Below are 23,127 nucleotides of genomic sequence, written 5' to 3'. Positions count from 1 at the left end.
GAAGTACGTGCGTTCCCTTGGATATCTCCCTGTAATAGAAATAAAATAACACACCCCCCCAAAAATACATATGCGCAAATACATATATATATTTAGTTGTTCTATCACGGGTGGTTCGCGTGCTGTTAGGAAGAAAACCCTGGATCAGGCAAATCAAAATGGGCAAAGGCCAAACTACTAAATCCCAGCTTTTTTAAGGTACTAAATAGTGCGTCGCTCCAATTCCTTCTCGCATATACCGCCAGCTGGTCCAGAGTTTTGTAGCGGGCTCGTCTAGTCCCACTCCCGACGAACTAACGTGTATATGACTGAAAACATACAACTGCTTTTTTTTTTTTGGCCCCTCCAAAAAAATACCTGCTACCCAAGAAATTATACAGGGGAAGGTTAACTTATCCTAAACGGCACCCAGCACCCTGCTTCATTACCTGAACAGTAAGATTGGGTATTTTCTCAATATACTTTCTATTTCTTTAACAAGTGCAGTTTTTTTGATTTCTTACAACAACAATAGTAACAACGTGTTCTCTATAAATAAGTCCCTTCAAAGAAGAATCTGTTAACAATTACCCCCTTAACAGTTTTCACAAAAATTTTCTACGACGATCAACGCCGACCATTCTTTTTATTTACATTTTTTTTTGATTCCCACTATCTCTTACAAACACTTATCCTTACAAAAACTATGTCCATATTCATTCCTTCTCTAACTACTCTCATATTTTGCAGGAATTAGCCCCGGTGATAGGAAATTATTTGCAACTGAAGTCACGATGTATTCTAGACTTTTAAGTAAAAAGGAGGGAAAAGGGAGGTGAAAGATTCAAGATTTATCAATTAAAGTAACACGGTAAACTAAAGCCTTTTGGTAAAATACTTAACTCCATGTCTGTAAGGTTCCACGTTCTTGTCGACGTCCCAGGTGTACGGGAAGATAAAGGCTGAGTCACGCCCACATTGACTCAGGCGGCTATCACGTCGTGGAGCACCGTTGCTGGAGTTAATGTTATCGCGGTCGGCTGGGAAAGAACACTCGCTCGCCCAACAAGGAAAACGTCTGCCCCGAAAAGCTCGCCAGGTGGCAGTGCCGTCGATCACGAAATTTCTCAGCGAACTAACAATCCTAAGCATCGGGTCTAATTCCTCTTATACGGGGTGGGCCGAAGAATGTGGTGAAATGGGATAAACTAGTCCCGATTCACCACAGGCCTCCTTCCATAACTCTTCAATTAGGGATGTAATTTTAATATTGATTGACTTACTTTATTTTACTTCACTTTTGTGCCACTTTTGGCTAATTTGCAAAGATGGGGATGAGTGATGATATGATGAAATTGATGAATGGACACTCGCAAACATCCATGCCAGGATTCTAACCTGGGACCCCTGGCATCGTAGTGTGATGTGCTAACCACTCTGTCACGGGGCCAGCCTAAATTTAATCTTAAACAGAAAAACTCCAGTGTATCTTTCTATAATTAATTATTTATTTTTTTTTTATTTTTTTTTTTTATTTTTTTTACAGAATTTACCCATGGGAGAAAATCTTGTGACGCTGAACACCTCTGCCACAGCAGTCAAGAAAGATGACACAATATATGTAACATCACAAACTCTTTCTCATGAAATTGGATATGAATGCCCTACCATTAACAGGAATTATTTGGGCAAGAAGTACCGTTATTATTATGCAAATTCAATGTATGATCCAGGATCATTGAGAAATTGTGTAAGTATGCACAATGGATCTCCTCACATAATTCTATGCATATGATATGATATGATATGATTTATTTCATTCCTTTGACCATTGTACAGTGGTTGTTTTCCACACATGGTATGGAACATGTCAGCACATTACAGTTAGTAATTATTTTCAAATAGGTACAAGTATGAAGATATTATACATAACATTTAAAAACATTGATTACATTATAATTGATTCTCCTTGTTCATGCTGTTAGTTGCAAGGTTTACATTAATTTACATACATATAATAGATAAAATCAATACATACATATACATGTCCTAGGAGTTCATTTAGGATGTGACAATTTGCAATTTATTGTCAGGTACTCTTTAACAGAATAAAAACAATGATCTAATAGGTATTTTTTTACATGCTTTTTATATGAGGTAGCTGATTGTATTATTTTTATGTCACTTGGAAGGTTATTGAAACAGTGAAAAGCCATGTATTTCGGTCCTTTCTCAAATAATGTGGTGTTGTGTGATGGTATTGTGAGGTTGCTGCCATTCCTTGTATAATATGTATGTGAGGAGTTGTTACATTTGAAGGAATCGTCAAAGTCAGTTTTTACATACATCAGCAGATGAAGTATATACAAGCATGGTGAGGGTAATATGCCTAAATTTTTAAACAGTCTTCTGCAGGGTGTATTTCTCTTAGCTCCTGCTATTATTCTGACAATTTTCTTTTGCAGCACAAAAATTTTATTACTATTAGTGGAATTTCCCCAGAAGATTATACCGTATGTTAATCAAGATTGAAACATGGTGTAATATAGTATTTTCAATGTTTCTAAGTTTGATATTGTTTTCAGTGTATTAATGGCAAATATAATTTTACCTAGTTTTGCGGAAAGGTGATCTATGTGTGGGTCCCATTTTAAGCTTTCGTGAATCCATACTCCCAGGAATTTGACTGTTTTAACGTGATTTACTGTCATATTACCTAATGTAACATTTGGTTCATTTATCATTTTGTTCCTTGTGTGATGGAAATTGACAGCCACAGTTTTGCTGCTGTTTAATACTAAATTATTGTCAGAAAACATTGCTGAGTTTGATTGTTACATGTTTGATATTAGAGTTAAGGGTTTGTTCCTTACCACCGGTGATGGCTACACTTGTATCATCTGCATAAAGAGTCGTTTTTGCTGAATTTAAATTTAATGGTAAATCATTAATATATATTAAGAAGAGTAATGGTCCAATAATAGAACCTTGTGGAACTCCACTTGATATTGTGTAGGGTTTTGAGACAAAGCTAGATTACACACCGTCATCCTTTCTGTGGATAATCTCGACTATTTGCATACGACTGCTAAGATAGGATGTGAGCCAATCATGTGCGATGCCTCTTATGCCATAATGTTTTATTTTTTGTAATAGTTTTTCATGGGGTACTAGGTCGAAGGCTTTTGTTAAATCTAGAAAGAGTCCCGTGCATTGTCCCGTTTTGTCTAATGTTTCTTTTATATATTCCAAATATTGAAACACAGCAGATTCAGTTGATTCCCTTTGCGGAAGCCATGCTGAGTATTTGAAATAAGTTGTTGTTTTTCTAAAAATGATACAGTTCGATTGTTCATGGTAGCTTCTAAAATTTTCGAGAAGGGGGAGAGGAGAGATATTGGTCTGTAGTTGGTTAAGTTGTTTCTATCTCCTTTCTTGTATATTGGAATTACTTTTGCTTCCTTCAGCTTTTGTGGAAAAACTCCTGCGGTGAAGGACAAATTGATTATGTGGCACAGTGGGATTGCAATATATTCTTTGCATTGTTTGACAACATAAGTGGGGATTTCATCTACACTACACGACCAAGTAGGTCTGAGTTTCTGTACGATTTTTTCAACCTCCATAGTAGTTGCTGGATGCAAGTACATTGTTCTGGTGCACGTTCCTAATTTCTTTAAGTTGTTTGTGTTGTGACTGGTACTAGTGTTGGGGGTGGAGTACATTTTCGCAACATTTGCATAGTATTCATTTAATAATGTTGCAACTTCGAGAGGTTCCTTTACAGTCTCAGAATTATGTTGTAGTGCAATATTTTCTTTTCTTTTGCTGCCTCCATGTAGCTCTGTGTTTACAATTTGCCACATTGTTTTAGATTTATTTTCGGAATTTATGATGGTATTCTCATTGTGCATTTGCTTAGCCTTTTTTGTTATTTTCCTATAGATTGACTTGTACTTGTGGAAATATGTTTCAAAATCAGCTATGGCATCTTCATTTTTTCTGATTCTGCTTAGATATCTCATTCTTTCACTAGATTTAATAATTCCAGGTGTTATCCAGCAGTTCTTTTGGGTTTCTGAAGTTCTAACGTGCTTCTTGGGAAAAGCTATTTCGAAATAATAAGTGAACGTTTTTAGAAATGATTTATATGCTTCATCTGTATCATTGGACTCATGAATATCACTCCACGTTTCGTTGCTTAATAAATAATGAAAATAATTAATATTTTGTTTGCTGAATGACCTTTTACTTACAACTTGTGTTTCATTTTTGGTACTGTGTTTTGGATTAGTCACTGTGGTTGGTGATAAAGAAAACATTTGAGCTTGATGGTCAGAGAAACCTGTGTCAAATACAGATGTCTCACAGTTACATAGGTGTTGGTTTATGAGTATTTGATCAAGTGCACTTTCTGTGTATTTGGTGATTCTTGTGGGTTGCTTGACCATGTGTTCTAAATTATACATGTTAAGGAGTGTGTTTAAATTATTGTTTAGATTTCCTTTTAGAAAGTCTATATTTAGATCGCCAATAACTGCTACAAGTTTGTTACTCTGTTGGTAGTAATTTAAGATGATATCCAGGTGTTTTATGAATATTTTTAAGTCGCTGTCTGGGGTTCTATATACACATACAATAACCAGTTTATGTTTTGGTAATTCCATTACGCATGCTTCGAAACGTTTTTCTAAATTTAGATGCAAAAATTTTGTGCACTCATTTGCCTCTATGTCATTCTTCACATATATACATGACCCTCCCCTACTTATGGTTGGCCTAGCAAACTACATATGAGATTATAACATGGGATATTTATATATTTGAGTTGTTCTTTCTTTAGCCAATGTTCTGTGAGGCATAGTGCATCTATTTTTTCTGAGAAATTTGATAGGTGGATTTCTAACATCATTTTCTTATCCGTATTTAAGCCTTGAACATTTTGATGAAATATGTTCAAAGTTTCTGACTTTTTAGAGCTTACCATACCATCCAGTGTTCCAGTTACTTTACCCATAAAAAAGTATTATCATGTGTTATTGGCACTTTTTTCTCCCTCGTAGATTTTCGAAGGGTACCTTTATTGTTTTCAATTGTTTCTTCATTTTCACCATTACCTTTTATTGTGGTTACATTGCCCTTATGCACAGTTTTGCTACTATCACTCACTTCACTCACACCATAATTAGTATCACTGAAAACACATTCCTCTGTTGCACTAGTCCTATTTACAGACAACTTCACTTCACTATGGGGAGAGAAGGATTCATTAATGGTGTTTATGTCACTCGCAGGTACAGTGTCTTCCTTTTTCCAACACAGAGCAATGGCTTTCTGTTCATTTTTCTTCTTCATATGGATGATGTTTACAATCTTTGATATAAAATCTTTACCAGTTTTGTTCAGATGCAAGCCATGCTTGGTGTGTAGCTTTCTCTCTAATAAACACTGACATTGCCGAAGCGATTGCACACAGATTCTAGTTTTTCATTCACTTTTTTAATTTCCTTATTTACACAGCTAGCATTTATGAGATCATGGCAATGAGGGAGTTTTCCTATGATTACGTTGGTGTGAGTGATGTTAGGTAGGTTGTGTTTAAGTGTACGGGTTACGTTGCACCCTTGATTTTTCGCAACATCATTTGTTCCACTGATGATTATAACATAATCATCTGAGCCCAGAGTTTTGGAATCTTTCAGTAATGTTTCTGTGACTTGTTGCGAGGTCGCACCTGGTTTTACTACAGCACTGCAGAGTCTTTTTTGAGATTCGTCATGGATACGTTTTGCAAGTTCTCGTCCGTGACTGTCTGCGAAAATGAGAATTTTGGTATTGTCGTTTTGTACACTTTTTACACTGGCTGTAGGTACAGTTTTTTCTTTCACACGGCATAGGATTGGAGGCCTGCGCTTATTTGCACTCATCGAGTTATACCCTACCTGAGCATTGTGTATTCCGTTTCTGCTGCAGTTTATTTCCTTTACAATGCATTCTTCATCTTCTATTTTTTCCAAGGCTGAATATCTGTTAGAGCTTGTAATTGGCACTGGATTGAAGCGAATTCTTGATATTGCATTTGCTTCACTAGTTGAACATACACTTCGTTTACTTTTGTGATTCTGCCTAACTACATCACTCCAAGTATTATCTGGTTCATTTGTATTTTTCTTCTTTTCCATTGTTTCACGTAGATCACTCTCTAAAAGTTTTATAATTTGGTCCTTGGATGAAATTTCAAGTCGTAATTTCTCGTTTTCGACTTTCAATTGTTTACACTTAAAGCAGGTTGACATTTTGCTATTTCTTACCTATATATTGTTGCTAGTGTTGTGATATCTGCTAGATTTGTGATTTGTATACTTTACGATAAGTATTACAATTGTAACTCAAGAACACTTAACAAATTACAAACATCACTGTCACAATCATAGCCAGACTCATGAATCGTGGTAGGTGGTAGTAACTACAGCGTGTCCCGCTTATACGTATAATAAAAGAAAAATTCATAACTTCTAAACAAACTGTCAGAATGATGTGATTGTTGTTTCATTTTAAAGAATGACTCAGAAATTTTATTTAGCAACACATGCAGTGGTAGTTGAGCATGCGCAGTAGCCAGAATGTCTTCAAAACTGATATCAGTTTCTCAGTAGCCATTCGTCATGTGGTCACCACAAGAAAAGGTGTTTTGTGTTTTAACGTTGTCTGAAGTGAAGTCTGTGACACTTGTGCAGAGACAATTTCGTTCTCGTTATGGTTTAGGTGCTAAAGTAGTAGTTCCATCCTACATTTCAATAAAGAAATGGGAAAAACAGTTACGCGAAACCGGTTCATTTCTCAAATCTCGTTAGAGACTTCCTGGATAAGCATTTCAATGGAACTGATAGGAAGAGGTTCGAATTTTATTGAATGGACCCCAAAGTCCCCAGACCTCACTGTGTGTGATTTTTTGTTGTGGGGGTGTGTTAAGGACAAAGTTTACTGTACACTGGTTAAAGATTTGCAAGACTTGCGTGAAAGAATTGTGGTTGCAGTAAGAAATATTACCCTGCACATGCTTCAAAACGTGTGGCTTGAGGCTGAAAACCGGTTTGACATTTGCCATGCCACTAACGGTTCACATGTGGAAGTGCGCTAGTTCGCTAGTTTTCTTGATTTGTAAAAAAAAAAAATCTGAGTTGTTACATGTTTGTACAAAGTTTGGACAAAAATTATTGGTAAATAAAAAAAGTTGTGATTTTTTCTTTTATTATACGTGTAAGCGGGACATGCTGTATTCTGTCACCATTCAAGGACATCAATTATTAAGTGTTTTGTTTCTATCTTAGTCACTTGTGTGTGTATTTGTATTTTGCTTATTTTGTCATTTTTTTCAATCTCTTATATTTGTCTGACTTAACATGAAATAAAACCCTTTGTCTACGTAGATTTTTTAGCGAAAAATGCAGGCTTAACCAGGACTCGAACCTGGATTTCTGGCATTCCGTACCAAGGTGGCATGGCTTCACTTGATATTTTGCTGGTGCTGTTTTACCTGTGTGGAATCGTCACTGCAAGTGCTACTGCAACACGATATGTTGCCTTTGAAACACTTAGACGTCGACATTGCCTGGTTCCTCCCAGCGTAGAGATGTTAATTCATTAAATTAGGCACACACGGGAGATGTACTATGGAGATTTTCAGCGAAAAATGCTAAATGTCTAATTTAATGAACAGACATCTTTACGCTGGGAGGAACCAGGCAACGTCGAAGTCTAGTGTTTCAAAGGAAACGAGTTCCCATTGCGGCAGCACTTGCAGAGACGATTCCACACAGGTAAAATAACGCCAGCGAAAAATCAGACGAAGCCAGACCAGCTCGGTAGCTCAGTGGTAGAGCAATGGCACGGTATGACATGAGACCTGGGTTCTAGTCCGGGTGAAGCCTGCATTTTTCGCTGAATAATCTATGTAGTACATCTCCTGTGTGTGCCTAATTTAATGAATAACCCTTTGTCTGTCTCTTTAATTTTTCTGTGCAGGACGTATTATTATAATTGAGTAAACAAATTTAAGAATTTATTTAGACCAAATTATATGGAATACCACAATGATATTTGTTGTGTAAACACTTCAAGTTTCAATGAAAGCTACAAATGTTCAATATGGTTTCCACCAGTTATGTAAAACACGTCCCATTTTAGTTCTTGACACACTTTTCACATTAGGGGAGTCTTCCTGTGTGTTTCTTCACACACAAACAATCTGTTTCAACGAAAACTGATTTTCTTGTTGATGCCGGCTTCTTTTAGGTAGTACAGAACCATCATTGTACAGTTGTTGCGGACTTAGTTTCATGTAACTTTGCAGACACAGCCTGCTTTTTCTGAAGCTGTGAAAGTCACTATTTTCTTTAACACCAGCACCACAATGACTGTGTTTATAAAAGTTTGGCACATGAAAAACAAAACTTGAAGATTTTCTCATTGTTGTGTTTCAGATATTTTTTTTTAACAATGAACCTGATAAGTTGTTTACTCTATGCTGTATTTGATTTCTTCTGCTGTAAAAGTAATTTTTAGAAAGTGTTATGTAAAGTAGCAATTGCAATATGTACTTTTTACAAAGGCTTGTAAAAGCAGTAAATAAGGCATCATTATATTCCATCTTAAAATGTAGAAAATGTGCCAGTCTCTCTGGAAAGTATACAACAATGCTAATGCTGACCATAAGGTACAAATTACTTTTTATTCATCAACAACAGAAATGTAGATTTGATGGTACACATATATTTTTGGTACTTGGTTTGTACATTAGGGTCTGGCACACCCTGTCATTATTATGTTTTTGTGTCGTCATAAATGAATACAAAATGTGGAAAATGTGCTAAAATACTGTTCAAATTACAACAATATGAACATAAGATACAAATTAAATAATTAATAGAAATGAAGATTTCAGTACACAAAATATTGTAACTTACTCTGTACACCAGGGTCTGACAGACCTTGTGAGATGAGACAGAGATGAATCACATTGGTTGTATTTAAAGCTGTAGAAAGTTATACCACCTTTTAACACATCTAACACAAATTAACACAGGCAGCAATGACCTACATTGTCCATTGTGCATGCACGCAGAAAGATATTTATGGTACAAGGTCTGGGAGACCCTCATGTACAGATGGAGGGATATATAGACATTATACATTGTATCAAGAGAGCACCTATTCTCCGTTCAGTCAAAGATGACTTGGAACTCTGTATTCCAGGAGTATTAGGGGGCAGTTGCCCCCACTTTTGCCCCTGCACTATGCTAAACCTTATCTACAAAGGAAAATATACCCTACAAGTGTGGGACACCGTACTTAGGTGAAAAGGGATGCACCATTGAGCAGCGACTGAATGGCCATCAACGTAATATCCTACTATTCTAACAGTTTTAGTCAGGACTTGCGAAACACAGCATTTTATTTGCAGACACCAAAATAATATCCAAATGTGCCGGTTACTGCGACCGACGGGTAAAGGAAGCCATAGCTATTTCCCGGGAAAGCACCAATCTCAACAGGAGCGTGGGACTCCAGCTCAGTCATGCCTGGATCACACTCCTCCGTAAAAACAAGACAGCAACCAATGAGAACGTCAGGATCCAGAGCAAGCCAATACGAAGACCGAGTCCAAACTTCGCCACATTATAGTCATGTATAGGGCTCGGAAGTTGAAGACCTAAAAATTGCCAAAGAAAAGACCTAAAAATGGAAAAAGGACATAAATGTGATCCAAATTAATTAATTCAGTTTTAATTACATATTTAATGAATATGCACGACATCTCCTTATCTGACTTGAGATCTTTGCAGGCGTGTGCTATCTGGTCGTATACACTGTGCTGAAAGCTTCAAAACAAGAGAAAGTTGCTACTTACAGCGCGACCTTCCAGACAAGTTACGGTTAAAAAAAACCTTGTACCATACCTGCTTCAGTCATCCAAAAATGTTTTTCTCTCTTTTCACACACCACAAATTCATGCAATAAAGATTAGTATCAGCATGTCCCTTCTCGTATTTACTTACACAATTACCATTACATTGCCATGTTTTACTAGTTACTGTCTTTGTTTATGTTTTCCTACATCATTTTCATTTCTGTTCATATCTCCGTTATCGTTCAAAATCGGACCCATGTTCATATGAACTTTTTTTACTAGTTCCCAAAGTATTGCCGCTTCCTCCCGGAACACCCTGTATAGTCGACTCTACCATATTTGTGCACATTTTAAAATTCGGCTATCAACGGTACAAAAATTTATAATGACATGCTGATTAAATGATACACAGAGTGGATTAATTTAAATTGGGTGTTTTTTTGTTAATTGACTGGCTTAACTCACTTTAAATAAATAATTTATAGAATAATGAACATAAGGATTTTGTAAATATCAGAATAATTTTTGGTGAAAGTACATTAATCTCGTAATATTTAATGGTGTTTATTAGGCTCTAAGGAAAAGAAAGTAAACAAAAGGTATATACTGATGGGGTGAAGCTCATACGAAAGGAAACGCGATATGTAAACTGTAAATACATTTAAATTTCTCTTGATTTAGAATTCAATAATTTTTATGGGCAAAAATAGCAAAAAATTTTGTGTAGAGTAATACACAAAACACTAATCAAATTAAGTGTAAATAGTGTTCTTATCAATAAACTGTAAATGAACATGGAAGCTGATAATTGGCAAATTATAAAAAAAAATTACCAGTGGAAGATTGATTGATTTTCTTTATTTTACTTTGCATTTTGTGCCACTTTTGGCTCATTTGCGAAGATGGGGATGAGTGATGATATGTTGAATGGACACTCACAAATATCCATGTCCAGGCTGGGATTCGAACCCAGGACCTTTAATGGAACAAAAGTTACTGAAATTATTATAGTTTCATTAACACAGTAACTAACTCTAGCCTTCTTAAACCCGAAGGTTCATGGCTGCAGCAACACAGTCCTTCCATCTGTCCCTATCTTGCGCAAGAGTTTCATTAATACACTCAACAAACATTTTCATAGTAAGTCCACATATACAGTATCAGAAACGCATAAATGTATGTCTTACACATAATGTTTTATTTGTTTTAATCAAACTGTTCAAATATTTTAAAAGCCGTTTACCAGAAAAAGCCTTTCTATAAAAAAAACAATGTATGGTGCAAACAATTATACAAGCAATTTCTAGTGTTTTTTTTAAAAAAAAACATCCATGAAATTGATTTAAATGATGATTTGTATCCACGCTGCACATGACACAGAAAACACAAACATTAAAAAACACATTTAAAATTTTCATAAGCGAACTCAAAATATTAGAAAAAAAAATAGAAATGAATAAAAATTCAGGCATCATGGCAACCGGGCATCCTGTATTTTTCTATCACTGGTCATGATCAAAGATTTGAGGCATAATAAATAAGATATTGAAGCTAGAGACTGTATTTGTTCATATAAGTTAATATTGCCATTACTTCTAAATTATACATTTGTTTATTCTAGATTGTGAAAGTGGATACGGAAACGGGAGACATAAAAACATGGAAGCAGGATGAGTACACGTTCCCTGGTGAGGTGATGTTCGTGCAAAATCCTGGAACAACTGAAGACGACGATGGCATTGTACTTTCTGCTGTGACTGATGTTCGTCAAGATGAAAATAACTTCTTGCTTATTTTGAATGCAAAAGACTTCACGGAAATTGCAAGGGCTGAAGTAACAGTTCATATACCTGCCGCACTTCATGGATTGTTTCTATCATGATGACTGTATGTATAGATGTAATATGGCATGTGTACAGTCACAGACACCTCTGGGTTGTAAGAATCCCATTGAAACTCAATGGGGTCGTTACAACTGCGGTGGGGCAATATGTAAATAACATGAAATTTGTTCGGAAGATTATTATTGATCTTAAGAAAATATGTATATTAACCCGGCATAGCTCATACAAATACAAACACAAGTATTAAATAACCTTCATGTATCTTATGGCCATAAGTAAATGTTTGTTGGGATCCCTTACCTTTTATTGTCACTTATGCGATGCACTTCCTCACACACACTGCTCCTATTTTAGATTGAAGGGGATGGTTGTGGTTCGTTGCTGAAGGGGATAAAAGAGGACTGTTCACGGCTTCAGGTCAGGCTGGCTGACGTTCCAGTCACATGGTGTGATCTGTTTCATGTATTGTCCAGTAACCACACGGAAGTAGTTCCATTTACACAAAATTAAAAAACACAGCTCTCCTTGCTGCACTGTACTGTGAGCTGTCACAAATCGCACTTCACCTACTTTGGTGGCCGATGCTCTGGCGACATGTTGTGATTAACACGCGGAGGTAGTTCAAATTACACGGGAACAAAACACCGCTCCGTCAGCTGCTCAACAATCACACTTCCCCTACTCTCCTTGCATCGCTGTATGCACATACGCCAAGTTTAGCCACACCTCCTCGCACCTCTATATCGTTGTCCTCACTTTCCCCAAAGACCTCAAAACTCCTGTGTTCTTCCAATGTTGCCGGTTTTAGCCTAGTACAGTGGCTCTAACACACACACACAAACACACAAATACCCAAAAGGAAGAAAAAACTAAGAAAAAGAAAAGGACACCCTAGCCAGTGTAACTTGCCTAAAGAGCCCGGTTCTCCCTTTCGCCATGCCAAGCAAGGGACTGGGTGCGACTTTAAGAAAAAAACTGGTAAACTAACTGATAAAAGAAAAACGAAAAGCCAAAATTATAAAATAAAAAATAAAAAAAGTAATAAATTTAGGGTGGCACTACATCTCCCCCCTCAGATAATTAGGATAACGAATATGAAAATAGTATCATAATTATCTGAACCTATTTTCTTAAAGTTAAAATAAAGGCTAAACCGGGGTAATGCCCCTTCTTTCCCCCCGGCTACGCAAAAAAAATAAAAAATAAACAAATCCACTAAAAGCATTCACAATAGCAATAATCACTCTTAAAATGACCCCAAAAAAATATTATATAATTGCATTCCTAAAATATGTTTACTCCTATTATTTACAGCCTCCCTTTTCTCCATTAATTCTTATACCCCTGCCTGGTAAACCTCGCCCGACAGGGTGCAAGGGAAAAGGGGAGGGGTTTTAGCTTCGACCTTTTTCTCCCTCCTTTCTGCAGGCCAGAGCCTCTTCTTCCCCAACCACTTGGGTTCACGCTCTCGAGTGTCCCTTTGTATTCGGAACAGCAGGTTGTCCTTGTCCCTTTGCCAATGCATAAGGTCGCAGGTTCGATGTATTATACACTCCAGCCTCTTTGTTACATTGAAAGTCCCATAACAAATATGCATTTGGGGCCACCCTTTTCTTTATTTGGAATGGGCCCACGTAAAGGTGCACAAATTTCTTGCAAATTCCCTTTTGAACGTCCGAGAACGCAAATGACTTTCTTAAAACAATATCTCCTGCCTCGAAGGAGGTGAGCCTTGCCTTGTCATATTGCTTCTTGCGGTTCTTGGCCGCTCTTTCTACGTTTTCCTTTGCTCTCAGCAGCTTCCATTCATAGCGTGGGTCATCATTCAATGAGGGCAATTTAAAAAGTTTCTTGATCTCGTCGTCCGGTTTCCTGTTGAAAAACAATTCCACTGGAGCGAAGCCTGTGGGGGTGTGAACCGCCAGATTTAAACACTTTACCATATCCGGGATGTGTTCCGGCCATTTCTTGTGGCTCCCATCTATACACAGCCTAAACAAGCGTGAGATCTCTCTCATGCATCGCTCGACGGGCTTCGACTGAGGATGCTTAGCGCTTATAAAGCGTGCCTCGATGTCTCTCGACTGAAGCTCTTCTTTCCACAGTCTTGAGGTGAACTGACTGCCCTTGTCTGTGAGAATAGTTCTGACGTTGGGACACATTATCAAAAATTCGTTCACTTTTCTCAAAACGGCCTTGGTGGTGGCCTTTCTCAGAGGGTATATCGCGATGTATTTGCTAAACAAGCAGCACATAACGAGGCAATATTCCAAGCCGTACCTAGCCTTTGGCAACGGCCCGTACAGATCCACCGAGATCACCGCTCCCGGTTTGTCGGCGATCACGGGATGCATCGCTCCCTTCACTTCGTAATTAAGGTGCTTTGTCCTCAAGCAGAGGTTGCACTCGTTGACAAACCTTTTAATTTGATCCTTCATTTTTTTCCACGTGAAGTGTTCAGCAACAGCCCAGTGTGTCTTCTTTTGTGCGAAATGCCCCCGACCGTGATAAAATGCGATTAGCTCTTTGGCAACTTGCTTCGGAACGCACACTTTAAAGATTCCTCGCTCTCTTTTGCACAATATTCTATCCTTCAAGGCATAATCTTCGAGCTTTCTCGCCCTTTTTTCCATCTCCCGATTTCAACATCTCATCTCTTATTCTCCCAAGTTCAGGGTCCTCTTGTTGACGATTTGGCAACTCTTGCATGAATTCTACCAATTCAGGCGATGGCTTGAAGTGTATGTTCGCTATCACCTCGTGCGGCTCCTTTATTTCGTGAACGGTAGCGCTCCTTGTGCCGCTAGGGTGACGCGAAAAGAAGTCCGCCATGTTTTCTTCACCCTTGATGTACCGGACATCAAAATCGAACAACTGTAGGAACAATATCCATCTCGCTATTCGTGGGTTTGTTAACCTGCATGTGAATAAGAATTGTAGCGCCTTGTGATCCGTTCTGACAGTGAACTTTCTTCCCAGTAAATACACGGTGTTTTTCTGTATGCCATAAATAATAGCTAATAACTCCTTCTCCGTTATTGTGTACCTCGATTCGCAGTCGCTGAGGACGCGGCTGTGGCATGCAATCAGCCGAGGACCCCCTCCATCTTCTAACTGGTACAGCAGACTGCTGACAGCTTTGTCGGAAGCGTCTGTCTCCAGATACAGCGTCTTTCCAGGGAGAGGGCTACGGATTATCACATCCTGCAAATACGCACGTTTTATCTTCTCGAATGCTTCCTGGTGCTTAGGCAACCAGACGTACGCCGCTCCCTTGTGAAGGAGTTCGAGAAGGGGCACCGTGAGCTCTGAATGATTCACCTGGAAAATCCTGTAAAACTGCAAGTGGGCTAAGAACGACTTCAGTTGCTTTGCGTTCTTTGGCCTGGGAAAATCATTGACGGTCTGTAGTTTCTCTGGGTCCTTCCTTATCCCGTCGGACGACACCTTGCATCCCAACAATGAAGCTTCCTGCCTCGCAAACTGGCACTTTTCTAATTTTAGCGTTAACCCTGCTTCTTTCAGTTTGGAAAAAATGACTTGCAAATGCTGCAAATGGTCCGAAAAATCATCATCAGCAAGAGAAATATCGTCACAGTAGGCTGCCATGAAATGACAAGTTTCATCATCCAACACCTTATAGCGCTCGCTAACGCTGTCTTCAATCCAAAGCAGAGTCTCTGAAATGTGTACACAATGCCCTCGTACATAAAACCCGCATATTGCTGGTGTTCTTCTTTAAGGCCGATTTGGAGAAAAAATTGCGATAGGTCAAGGCACGAAATATATTTCTTTCCTTCAAATCTCTGAAGCACTTCTACTACGGAAGGGGGAGAGTCGTATTCTGGCTGTATTCTCAAGTTGGTACCCCTGGAATCGAGACAAACTCTGACTGATTTTCCTCCCGGTTTTCTCACGCAAACAAGTGGATTCACGAATCGTGCCTTCGCTCTTTTGATAATCCCCCACTGTAACCACTGCTTAATTTGTTTGCTTACATCCTCCCGGTACTGGTAAGGAATGGGATACACTTTCTGAGTGAAAGCTTTATCATCTATTACGTCGATTTCATGCTCGTATCCACAGACCAACCCCGGTTTATCAAATATCTCGCGATATTCGAAAAGCAGCTCTCTTAATTTTCTCCTTTGTTCAGGAGTCAACCCTTGCGCCCTTTCTACACTCTCGTAAATTTGGATGTTGGTAGCCCTAGTTTCTTCTATCGCGTGGCTCTGTGATTCTTCGGTCCCTCTCTCAAACCTTCTAAACGAATCTGGCGGCTGATCTTTACTCATGGAGTCCCTCTCGTATAAAGCTTCATTTGAAATTACATTCACATTGTGTACATCTCCCTCCACTAAAAACGCTGGCTCTTTCTCGTGCCGGCAGCTACATCCTTCAGCCCCGCACACGTTTCCTGTATTCGGGCCCACAGGACCCATGGTTGACATAACTTCGTCCCCACAACGACAAATAGGCTCCATACAAGAGTAAACTATTCGGAAATTGTGCAACTCCTGACACGCCGCTGGCTCACTAAATGTTGAAAATTCTATTTCTGTGTACCCCTTCTCAGTTCTTAATTTTAAAACATGCTGCTCATAATTCAGGATTGCATGGTTATCCTCCATGAAATCAGTGCCCAACAAAATCGGCTTTACTAAGCAGTTTACATCTATTCCAGTCCCTCCAAAATTCATATTTAAATACGTCTGTGTGATTACTTTTGAAGCTTTAGTCCCGAATGCCGAGACAACTTTCAATCCGCCTACGGTGAGGCAAGGCAACCGTGGGTTAATTTTCAATAGCTCCAGCCATAAACTCTCGCTAACGCATGAATGTGTAGCCCCCGTATCCACGACTGCATCATAATACTTTCCTTCTATAATCACATTAATTTCAGGCAACGACCTTGGGGTCTCTTTTCTCGAGGTCTGGGGTTCCTCTACAAATTCCTTTAAAACCGAGCATACATTCTTTACAGCAGTCTCGCACGAGTCGGCATCATTATGGCTATCCTGAGGCTCACTTTCTTCGGGTTGACGTAAACAACTCTCAACCTGATCCGCAAAGCCCCCACTCAACGTGCTCTCCCCTTGTCATGCTTCGTTGTCAGGAGGGGGTGGCCTCCTCCCACTCTGACTTTCGAACGTCATGGCGTTTATGTTAGGGAAATTTGGGGGTGATCCTTCCCCTCGGGCACTCCATCCCCCCCTTCTCCATCGTTGCCAGACGTCCATCCTACTTGTCGGTTTGGGCTCCGTCTTCCTCGCTGCAAACCCCCTCCCCCCCGAGAAGGTTGGTTGGGAGGGTTGTCAAATTCTCTTCTGCGTCTGTTGCCGTAATTGCCCCGTGACCGCGCTCCCCTCTCGGAGTTGCTTGGGCCTGGGTTGGCTTCTATAAAATTTATGGGTCTCGGACGATGACGTGGGGATGACTGACTCGAAGAATCGTAGTTCATTGTTTCCTGAAGTTCTTTCAGTAACCCGAGTAAGTGACTGCTGGTGTCGATGGTCAACCCAAGGAAACTCCTCTGCACAAACGGGGGAAGTTGCTTTATCCCCAATCGAACCAAGGCCTTTTCACTCAGGGGTTCGGGAAGGATGGCATTCCTTTCGATGAGTTCCATGTAGTACTCACAATAAGTCTTCCTGCCTCCGGCAACATAGCGGTTCGTGAAAATCTCAGCTTTCAGGCGCAATAATTTTTCTTCAGATATGAAATACGACGCAAACAGTTCCCTGAAGGTGGCAAAATCTCTGCATTGCTTTCTGTTAACGTTGAACCAGCTGAGTGCGGCCCCTTTCAATGACAAGCTCGCCACGCCTACCTGTTGTTCAGCTGGGATTCGAGCCAGGTTTATGTAAGTTTCCAGCTCCATGAGATAAGAGCTGGCTCTCACTTCATTCTCCGAACCAGAAAAACTTGGCAAGCGCATGTCCCTGTGCAAGTACACATTACTTGGGGTTGTACTACTATCGCTGCTCGCCGCAGGAGATGGCGCGAGCAACTGTTCGCTCGTCTCTCCCGAACCCTGGACTTCGTTCAAGCGGGCGTTTAATGCTTCTATTTCTTCCCTTAAATCATTTTTTAGTCGACTTTCATGACGCTGCAAAACCCCATTAATCTGCTGCACAACATTTTGTCGAACTTCCTCTGCTACATTTTCCTGAAGCTCTGCTACAGACTGCCTTATTTCGGCTGCATTTTGCCTACATACCTCCGGTTCGCACCCGGAAACAGCCGCCAATCCCTCGCTTAAATTTCCTACAGTTTCTTCTAAAGTACTGGTTCTTACGACAAGCTGATCCACAATTTTCCGTGTCCCTGCGCTACCTTTTGCCACATTATCTATCCTACGGGTCAGATTTCTTTCCATTTCAGATTGCGACTTTTCGAATCGACGCCTGTTCCTCCATCCCTTCTCTAAATTCTCTCCGTAATTCTCTCATTTCCTGCTTGAAATCCATCATCATTCTCGCGAGGTCATTTAATGTAATCGGGGCAGCTTCCCCCCTTTCAGATTCAGACTCCATACCCCTGTCCCCAGTATTTTCCATATCCCGTTCTAAATTCTCTAAATTTTGTACATCCTCTTCTAAATTTTTTGTGACCTGATTAGCCTCGATGAAACTAGAAATTCGCGTTTGCTCCCTCGTTAAAACCATGATTGTCCCAAACAATACAAAGAAAACATAAAATAACTCTATAAATGCCTAAAAAAAACTATGATAAACAAAACTTACAAAAAAAATGAAAATGACTCTCAAAGCATTACTGTTTTTAGTGGATTTCTCCCCTTTGCTAACAAGAAAAAAAAAAAAAAAAAAAGAACACCCGCATTATTTAGGAAAAGGTAATATTTAAGAAAATTGGCCAAATGATGTGCCTGAATGTAAGGAACTTCCCCTTCAATTTAAATAAAATTTCATCAATCCAGTCGCTTGGGTGGCTTGACAAAAGACAAACCGGAAAATAAGTTTGAAAGCTAAACAAAGCATGACTGATACTGGCTACTGACAACATAAGTTAGTTGCTGATATCAAGATGAAAATATGCTAATTTTACTGATAAAGTTTTGAACAAAAATTGTCCTTTCTTTTGTTTAAGCCTAAACATCGGTGGTAATCGTGCCCCACGTTGGGCGCCATTTGCGGTGGGGCAATATGTAAATAACATGAAATTTGTTCGGAAGATTATTATTGATCTTAAGAAAATATGTATATTAACCCGGCATAGCTCATACAAATACAAACACAAGTATTAAATAACCTTCATGTATCTTATGGCCATAAGTAAATGTTTGTTGGGATCCCTTACCTTTTATTGTCACTTATGCGATGCACTTCCTCACACACACTGCTCCTATTTTAGATTGAAGGGGATGGTTGTGGTTCGTTGCTGAAGGGGATAAAAGAGGACTGTTCACGGCTTCAGGTCAGGCTGGCTGACGTTCCAGTCACATGGTGTGATCTGTTTCATGTATTGTCCAGTAACCACACGGAAGTAGTTCCATTTACACAAAATTAAAAAACACAGCTCTCCTTGCTGCACTGTACTGTGAGCTGTCACAAATCGCACTTCACCTACTTTGGTGGCCGATGCTCCGGCGACATGTTGTGATTAACACGCGGAGGTAGTTCAAATTACACGGGAACAAAACACCGCTCCTTCAGCTGCACGGTGTTGTCAGCTGCTCAACAATCACACTTCCCCTACTCTCCTTGCATCGCTGTATGCACATACGCCAAGTTTAGCCACACTTCCAAAATACACCTCCTCACTCCTCGCACCTCTATATCCTTGTCCTCACTTTCCCCAAAGACCTCAAAACTCCTGTGTTCTTCCAATGTTGCCGGTTTTAGCCTAGTACAGTGGCTCTAACACACACACACAAACACACAAATACCCAAAAGGAAGAAAAAACTAAGAAAAAAAAAAGGACACCCTAGCCAGTGTAACTTGCCTAAAGAGCCCGGTTCTCCCTTTCGCCATGCCAAGCAAGGGACTGGGTGCGACTTTAAGAAAAAAAACTGGTAAACTAACTGATAAAAGAAAAACGAAAAGCCAAAATTATAAAATAAAAAATAAAAAAAAGTAATAAATTTAGGGTGGCATTACACAACCCAGAAGTGACTGCGACTGTACATATATGCACAAGCTAAGAATTTCAAATGAGAAGGGAGGGGTCAAGTACTGAGAAAATAGTTTTAGAAAGTATATATTGATAGAAAAATTGAACATATTCCAAGCTATTGGCCCATTTGTTCAGAAAATGTAAGTTGAATTGGGAGGGAAAGTTTCTGATACCCGAAAATTTGTTTCAAATTCAAATTTTATAAAACAACATTGCTTAAATTTTCATTACATTCTAGTTCAAAAGAGGGTGTGTTCTTGGTAGATGACCATAAACAAAAAATTATATTTTGAAAATAATATTAATAATCATACATTGTAATAAAATGGTATTTAAATTTTGTCAAAAAGGACTGTTTCTCTCCTACTGTACTATCTACTTGCTTTGAAATATTCAGTATTTTGTACATTATTGAAGTGAATAAATCCGTCTAAGAAATATTTATTTTGTATGTGTACACTAGAAAAATAAACCTGCATGTACTTACTATCTCTGGAAATATCCATATAAACATATGTAATTTAAGCTTTTGAGTCCCAAGGCCATTTTCACATGTAACACCTTGGTCCCCGAGCCAATTTTGAGCAAAATGCAGAGTTTCAATTAAATGAGTGTAAATCGGAGGCTAATTGCCCTAGAGATGAATGATATACCGTTGTACGCGGAATGAACCAGAGATTCAGACTATATGACATTTATGCAAATTCGGTGTATATGTGGCGGGGGAGGGGGGCTAACTCTCAAAACTCCAGGAAAAAATGGGGCACCCCCTCCCCCTGAAGAAAAAAGTACATGACAGTGTCGAGATGCACATGGAAATGATCGCTGACATGTAAGGAACACAAAAATATTTGTATTATCATTATATGACCAATGTAACGCGAGTTGTACCCCCAAAAGGAATGGTCGGCACGCCACAGATTCAAGCTTCAAAATGCAGCGGTACATTGAAATGACTAGCTCAGAGACTATTTGCCCTGAAGATATGAACGATATACCGTTGTACGCAGAATGAATCACAGATTCAGACGATATATAATTTATGCACATTTGGCATACATATGGAGGGGGGGAGGGGGAATCACCTGAAAAATACTTTTTCTTAAAAAAAAAATGGGGTTTCCACCCGCCCCCCCGAAAAAAGATGTCAAAATGCACAAAATGCAAAATTTATGCAAATTCGGCATATATATGGAGGGGGAAGGGAGGAAACTCCCCAAAAATAATTTTAAAAAAATATAGGAAGAAGAGTACAAATAAGGTTTCTTTGTATTTACCTTTGCTGCTCCAGCTCCCAGGCTTGGTCTGGAGCCATGATGCCTTACTTCTGGTGATACTCTATAAAACATGGCTCCAGACACAAGGGCACCTTGCAGGTAACGTAGCGGCATCTACTTCGCCATGAAGTTCGTAGCCCGCACAGCACACATCTCCGTTGTTCCAGTGTCATGGTGGGGAAGTGACGGAAGTCACTAACCTTGTAGCGCATGTTGGTGGATGGAGACGAACTTGATGATGGACCAAGTTGTGCAGCACCTTGGGGAGCTGGGGTTCGAGTGCCTCGCCCACCACTTGTCCCCAAAAGACTTATAGCCAACTTCTCACGGAACTCACAGTGCCTCACGTTCTGATGAAATGTCTTGAAGAGCAGGTAAGCGCTGAGGATACATTGGTCGAGTAGGTGGAAGAAAAGCTTGACAGTCCACTTCATGGTCTTTCGTTGGACACCGTAGGAATTAGTCATGCGATCGGCCGTGTCAACGTAACCCATGTGGCTATTGTATTCGCATACAATAGCCAGCTTGAGTACGTTGCCATGGTCATCCAAGAAATTTCCCTCAGCTGGTGACTGATGGATGTTCGTCAACAGGTACACCTCTCTCTTGTCTTTCCAACATATCACAGTCAAGTCATTCTTCACCCGAACACGTAGGTCACCTCTCTTCAGCTTCAAGTCAGTCTTTGAAAAGTTGGGTGGGAGACCTTTTCATCGGGGATTGATGGTCCCGCAGCAATAGACACTTCTTGTTGCGAGATCATCAAATAGCTCTGGAGAAGAGAAGTAGTTGTCCATAAATAATTTATGACCAACTCCCTTCACCTTCTCCGTCAATTCTACAAGTGTCGTTGATGTTGTGGCAGTCGCTCTGTTCTTGTCCTTGCCCATATATACGTACGGTCATGTCATAAGTGTATCCCAAAGAATCACAGAGTTTGTAGATCTTGATCCCAATCCTCTTGTGTTTCTTCGGAATATACTGTTTCAAGATGACTTTCCCTTTGTTCAAGACCATAGCTTCATCAACTGCTAAATGCTTTGTAGGATAGTAGCAATTAGAGCTAAAAAAAAAAAAAGTAAAGTGCTCCCATGTGCATAGCACAACACCATGAAGGCATATAGGGGTCTGGGGGTAACGCCCCACACTTTCTTGATCCAGTCGTGAGTGGGGGTGATGTGATCAGCATCACGCCCCTGACCGCCTTTACCCCCCAGGTACCCATGTCATTCGACGCTGGGTGGGCACCGGGGCCGCTTCCGTTAGAAAAGTTCCCGGATTTGAACCGGCCGGGGATCGAACCCAGGACCTTTAGCATGGTAGTCAGATGCATTACCGACTGAGCCACCACGGCCACCCATAATTAGAGCTAAGCTCATTGATATTGTCAAAGACCTCATATTCCACAGCCTGTCATAATCGGGATCTTGGGGGGGTCTTCATGTTGTCCTCAAAGTGTAGGAATCTGAGCAAGTCATAAAAGCGGTTACGTGAAATCTGTTGTCCGTAAAACTGTGTGTGAAGGTGGGGTTTTCTGGACCAATAGTCTCGCCAACATAATCTGTGGTCATGTCCCATCAGTATTGTCAAACCCACGAAAGTCTTCATTTCGTCAATGGTCACGTCACGTTCGGGTTTTGTCGTTGGGTGCTTTGTGATGTTTGTCTGTCACCAGATGCTGGAAGATTTCTTTGGAGAAAGTCAAGGAAAAAAAAAAGTCCAAGGAAGAGGATGCATCGTCAATGTGTCAAACCTTCAGGCTGAAAAGGTTGGGGGTTGGGAGCAGTTCTACCAGTTCGGGAAGGGGGTTGCCAGTCTGATGGAGCAAGAGGAGGGGAAGGGGAACGTCTTTGTGATATATCATCAGAATCAGATTCTGATGATATATCAGAGGGAATGTGAAGCTCTCCTTCATCCCACTCGGAGTCTGTATCCATATCCTCCAGCTCATCTCGGATTTCATCAGAACGGAGATCACCG

General features: G+C 39.8%; 1 protein-coding gene across 2 annotated transcripts in view; it reads left to right on the top strand.

The window, feature by feature from the left end:
* Positions 1-20,293, top strand: part of LOC145996064 (beta,beta-carotene 15,15'-dioxygenase-like) — an 82,716-nt gene extending 62,423 nt beyond the window's left edge. For both annotated transcript variants that reach the window (XM_083132287.1, XM_083132288.1), the window contains exons 9-10: positions 1,526-1,729; positions 11,511-20,293. In XM_083132287.1, the coding sequence (XP_082988413.1) occupies positions 1,526-1,729; positions 11,511-11,771 (465 nt within the window). In that variant the 3' untranslated portion in view covers positions 11,772-20,293. The remainder of the gene's footprint in view (positions 1-1,525; positions 1,730-11,510) is intronic.
* Positions 20,294-23,127: the final 2,834 nt, after the last annotated feature.

The sequence above is a fragment of the Lepisma saccharinum genome, chromosome 12 (assembly GCF_977018435.1).
Source record: "Lepisma saccharinum chromosome 12, izLepSacc3.1, whole genome shotgun sequence".
Lineage (NCBI taxonomy): Eukaryota > Metazoa > Arthropoda > Insecta > Zygentoma > Lepismatidae > Lepisma > Lepisma saccharinum.
The sequence above is the reverse complement of the archived record's forward strand: the minus strand, read 5'-3'. Positions and strand labels throughout refer to the sequence as shown.